At 38.5% G+C, this 4,927-nt stretch overlaps 1 protein-coding gene across 2 annotated transcripts; it reads left to right on the top strand.

Annotated features, from left to right (window-relative positions):
• Nucleotides 1-223: 223 nt before the first annotated feature.
• On the top strand, nucleotides 224-2,962 carry LOC105770655 (uncharacterized). 2 transcript variants are annotated; one of them, XM_052630799.1, is made up of 6 exons: nucleotides 224-432; nucleotides 513-674; nucleotides 758-831; nucleotides 1,497-1,632; nucleotides 1,759-2,040; nucleotides 2,347-2,962. In XM_052630799.1, exons 2-6 carry the CDS (start codon nucleotides 555-557, stop codon nucleotides 2,608-2,610), a joined length of 876 nt encoding a protein of 291 aa, XP_052486759.1. In that variant the 5' UTR covers nucleotides 224-432; nucleotides 513-554; the 3' UTR covers nucleotides 2,611-2,962. The 2 variants fall into 2 exon arrangements, with proteins under 2 accessions (XP_052486759.1, XP_012447414.1); XM_012591960.2 differs by having other exon boundaries at nucleotides 224-674.
• The last annotated feature ends 1,965 nt before the right edge of the window (nucleotides 2,963-4,927 follow it).

Genomic DNA, 4,927 nt, shown 5'->3' with positions numbered 1-4,927 from the left:
ATTTATGTCTCTTTTGCTTTAATTATTTGAGGACTAATCCAAAATTTGAAACTAATTTAAATTTCAAGTTGGTTTTTTGTTATTATTAGAATTTTGAAACGATAACAACAAAATTTCATTGGGTATCGGAACATCACCAAAAACTTTCTCCATCGAAATCTGAATTGACACGTAGCGGTCGAATCCTAATATCAATAAAGTTAAAATTAAATTCCGAACGGATTCCTTCCATCTCCACTCTCCATGTTGCTGGTTTTAAAACTGAAGTAGAGTAGCAGCTACTCTTACGCTTCTTCCAGCGTTTTATAAATATAATTGAAGCAATCCAATAAAATTACAACAAAGAAGGAAAGTTCGTCATTTCTCTCTCTTCCTCAGATCCCGTTTTCCTCATTTCATTTTCTTGTCACTTGTTTGAACCTCTAAAACTGAGTAAGAGTAGAGGAACCCAAGGCTTTTCTTTTTCTTATTTCCGGTTTTGTATTTATTTAGAACCATTCTGTTTTTGGTAGTTTTGAGAGTGAATTTAGCGAAAAAAAAGAATCCACACAAAAATGGAGAGGAGCACTCCAGTGAGGAAACCACACACTTCCACAGCAGATCTGCTCACTTGGTCCGAAACTCCAAACACCGATTCCCCCGCCTCCGCCCCGCGCTCCACCCGCCCTTACCAGGTACTTCTTTCAGATTCTTTCTTTTTTCTTCTGTTTGGCTGGTGAATAAGTGTTTTTGATTTATTTTTTTTAATTATTGTTAGCCGTCGGATGGGATCAGGAAAGTGGTGTTTGGAGGTCAAGTGACAGATGAAGAATTTGAAAGCTTAAACAAACGGTGAGATCTGCTAAATCTACCTTCATTTTCATTTTAAATTTATTGTTTTCAAACTTTCTAGGTAGACGTTATTTTATTTGTCAGTTGGAAACCTGAACCGTAACTAGAATTTCGCCTTTTGTCTTATTATTCTTGTTTGTTTCTGTTATGTCTCTCTCTATTATTTAAACATTACCGTTCTGAAATTTTTGAAAAAAAAAAAAAAAAAACGAAGCAAAGAAAATTTTGACTTTTAATCCGTGCGTATCTGTGATTAATTTCCTTATTAGCTTTTATTTGCCAATGATTTATTGATGATCTATCGGGTTCCCGTTGAAATTCAACTGTACCAACCGTTTACGAACTCTAACTATTGCTCACGTACCAAATCAATCATGTCTTCGTGAATCCGATTGAAGTTCTTACTGCTTGGAATTAGTAAAAATTATGTGAGGTTGATGATTTAATGTACGTCAATAAATCAGTTACTAGTGTAATTTCTGAAAGTAATTTTCTTTTATTAATATTCATTTGCTTATTAGCATTCTAAGTATAATTAAGTAAAGCTGTTCAAAATTTGTTCCATTTTTCCTTCCTTCCTTCTTCTCTGTGGTAAAACGAGAGAGCGAATTCATGGCTCTATCGATTTGGTTTTAAGCTACTTATTCGTATGTTCCAATGTTCAGGAAACCTTGTTCTGGATATAAAATGAAGGAGATGACCGGTAGTGGTATTTTTGCAGCCAACGGTGAAAATGATGAGTTAGAACCAGGTAGTGCCAATTCCATTCCGAACGGCAAAACAGGACTTAGGATGTACCAGGTATGCGTTCGTTCTTTCATTTTTTGTTATGAGAAGATAGATATCTGTAATTCATACCAATGTTTAGAACATAATATATTCGTATCAATATTGTTTTGTTAAACGTTTTATATGTTTTGCGCCCAGCAAGCCTTAGCTGGAATCAGTCACATCTCATTTGCTGAGGAAGAAAGTATTTCCCCCAAAAAGCCAACTACTCTTACCGAGGTAGCGAAGCAGCGTGAGCTAAGTGGAACATTGGAAAGTGAGGAAGCAAAGTTGACGAAGCAGCTCTCTGATGCAAAGTGCAAGGAGCTTAGCGGACATGACATCTTCGCGCCTCCACCTGAAATTTTGCCCAGGACGACAACCGTACGTGCATTGGCATTGAAGGATAATTTTGACATGAGAGAACCTGATATGCATAATGTAAGTACATGTATTTTGACCCCTAACTTGGTTCATATTTTAAATGCTTAAGCAAATTGTGCTTTGAACTTGGTATGCATTTTTGTTTTGAGATTTATTGTTCAATGTATTGCACCTAAGGTAGCTAAGAATCCTAAAGTTGTGCTTTGGAATTAGGTTATGAAATATCAGAATGACATTTCTTTGCTTCAATTTTACTTATATGGAGACTAGCAAGCATAGTTCCGAGTTCCTAGCCGAAATTTGCATCTTTAATTAAAAATCTAAATATCTAACTGGTTGTTGAGCATGGATGTTATTTTGTAGCCTGCTGGAGGTAACATGTCAAGTGAGGAGGACGTGGTTAAGACAGCAAAGAAAATTTATGATAAGAAGTTTGCTGAGCTTTCAGGAAATGACATATTTAAGGGTGATATTCCACCAGGTTCTGCAGAGAAACCGCTCAGCGTGGCAAAACTGCGAGAGATGAGCGGCAGCAACATCTTCGCTGATGGGAAGGTAGAGTCTCGAGACTACTTCGGTGGTGTACGCAAACCCCCTGGCGGCGAAAGCAGCATTGCTTTGGTTTAACTTCCCGGGTCTTAACAGTCATTTTGGTGGTGTCTTTCTGTTATCTTCATTGGGGTTGTGTTTATATTATTTGACCTTTTCCGTTATGGGTTCCGGAATTGTGTTTTAGATTCAACGTGTCAAGTAAAACCATGGACCTATACTAATTGCTGTGTTTGTCCATGAGTCTAGAGGATTTTGGTCCGTCTCAGTGAATGTCTTGGGCCGTTTCATATTTAATTTTATTTCTTAGCGTTGTATTGGTTTTCATTATATTTGTTTGTCTATATTATTTAGATTTGTACAAGTTTTGAACATAAATAGATTTAATTATGGGTCGGACCAGTTAATCGAAAAATATCGACTTCAACAACTCATACTCCTGGAGAACAATATGTCTATTATGAAAATCACAATAGCATTCACTAGCTGGGTATGACTTGGTCAAGGTTATAACACCAAAACTGTCAGTCCATGTCACCAAACTCACCCACCAATCACAACTACTTTTCAAGTCACTATTGGACTTCCTTCATTTGTTTGGCCAACTCGATGATCTCAAGAACAAGCATCCTATTAGCCCTTCTAGACAACCATATGTAAATAGCAAACCACAAATATTTCCACAATCCTCAACAACAAACACTACAACATCAATTTCACAATAGCATGGTACACACTCTCTATGTGCTTGTTTTAACTTTTATGCAACGCATTTGAAGTAAAGTAAAAGGCATTAGACAAAATGGATAAACAATTAGAACTTCTCTAGATCCATAATAAGTAGCTAAAAGTCGTCTTATGACCCTCAAAAAATGCTATGTCAAATGAAAGCTCAACCTTTTCCATGAAAACTTACCTCTAAGAAAACATCTTGTTTCTATTTAGAATACCAAAAGAGTGAATAATAGATAACAGAAAACAAGTTTTTGGAAAGTTGTAGGATTTCTATGACAGATTTAATATACATTTGGTTCATGCTTTTGTAGCCTATTCACAAAAAAATAAAAAATTGAGCAAGTTGAATCCACCAATAAGAACGTTCTTACTACCCTAAAAAAAGCAACTCGATGATGCGAAGGGTGCATGAGAAAAATAAGCTATAGAATCTTTTGGGTCAACAAGACAATAGTAACATAGGCTATAAGACAAGCTCCTCTTACTTTAGTTTATGGAGTAGAAGCTCTATTAAAAATGGGATTAATTCCCTAAGGGCCTAGTGTCACGGGCCGCAGTTTAAAGCCCGTGACCATCGCACCAAATGCATCCAATGGAGGTCTATTGCTCAGATGGGGATCATTTGGCCTACGAGAACTGGCCCGATTCAAAGAGCTATTGGAGAAGCCTGTCAAATTGAAGCCTGGTTGGCCCGATAAGCAAGAAATGGGCTAATATGGTAACTAATCTTAGAAGATAGAGGGAATCATATCTTGTAAAGATCAGATTAGATTTGATAAGGCTTATCTTGTAAATCCCTAAAATTAAGGGATATGGTTAAATCTCATCCGTCGATGTAAATGTATCTTGACCGTCGGTTTTGGGGGAGCTCAACTATAAATAGAGAGCCTCCCTCTCAGTTGTACTCCATTCATTGTTTCATTATTCTTTGTGAATAAGAGAATTGAGAGCATTTACTCAAACACTTTGCGAGCGTTCTTTCTGTTGTTCTTCTTTTGGCACAATCGCTTCCGCTTTACAAATGGGTGCCTTGGAGGAGTTCTAAAGAATCTTCACTTTTGGGCGTAAAGGCTGACTTAGGCAACTTTGGGACGAACGGATCGCCTAAGGCCGCATGGATTGTGAGACGAAAGGTCTAGCCCCGTGACAAGTGGTATCCGAGCCATGTTTTGAACCAAGTGATATTTGAGTTGGTTCGAAAGCACCGTTAGGATGTCGAAAGAAGAGTTCGAACAAAGGTGGGCGAGGAAGTCTTTGAGGGAGATGTTGTCGGCTGTTGAGGAACGCGTGGGTAAACTTGAGGAGTCCATGGAGGATGCAAAAGAGTCAGACAATGCGCTTGGGGAAAGCATTGATGACTTGAGGGAGCAGTCCAGGGAATTTGTTACCACGTGTCTCACTTCCCAAAGGGATAACGTGCGAGAGTTGCTAGATTCCCAAAGGAAGAAGCTGACGGAGAGAAACGATGCTCTCGAGGCAATGATGATGGCTTTGAAGGAGGAAACAATGGCCACGACAAGGGCTTTGAGCACAAGAATAGAGGAGCTCGAGGGAGAGCTGGCCTTGTGCCGAGCAGCCGTGGGGAAAGGAGTGTCAAGTGCAGCACTCAGTAACGTAAAGCCGAAAGATTTTGTGGGGATAAGGTCTGCATGCGATGTGG

The sequence above is a fragment of the Gossypium raimondii genome, chromosome 5, assembly GCF_025698545.1.
Source record: "Gossypium raimondii isolate GPD5lz chromosome 5, ASM2569854v1, whole genome shotgun sequence".
NCBI lineage: Eukaryota > Viridiplantae > Streptophyta > Magnoliopsida > Malvales > Malvaceae > Gossypium > Gossypium raimondii.
The sequence above is the reverse complement of the archived record's forward strand: the minus strand, read 5'-3'. Positions and strand labels throughout refer to the sequence as shown.

What these genes read in the sequence shown, in the direction of transcription:
- LOC105770655 (XM_052630799.1), top strand. Translation starts at nt 555, where the DNA reads ATGGAGAGGAGCACTCCAGTGAGGAAACCACACACTTCCACAGCAGAT. An exon ending in TTTGAAAGCTTAAACAAACG is followed by an intron (nt 832 to 1,496) that starts GTGAGATCTGCT and finishes TCCAATGTTCAG; the next exon opens with GAAACCTTGTTCTGGATATA. An exon ending in GAGAACCTGATATGCATAAT is followed by an intron (nt 2,041 to 2,346) that starts GTAAGTACATGT and finishes GTTATTTTGTAG; the next exon opens with CCTGCTGGAGGTAACATGTC.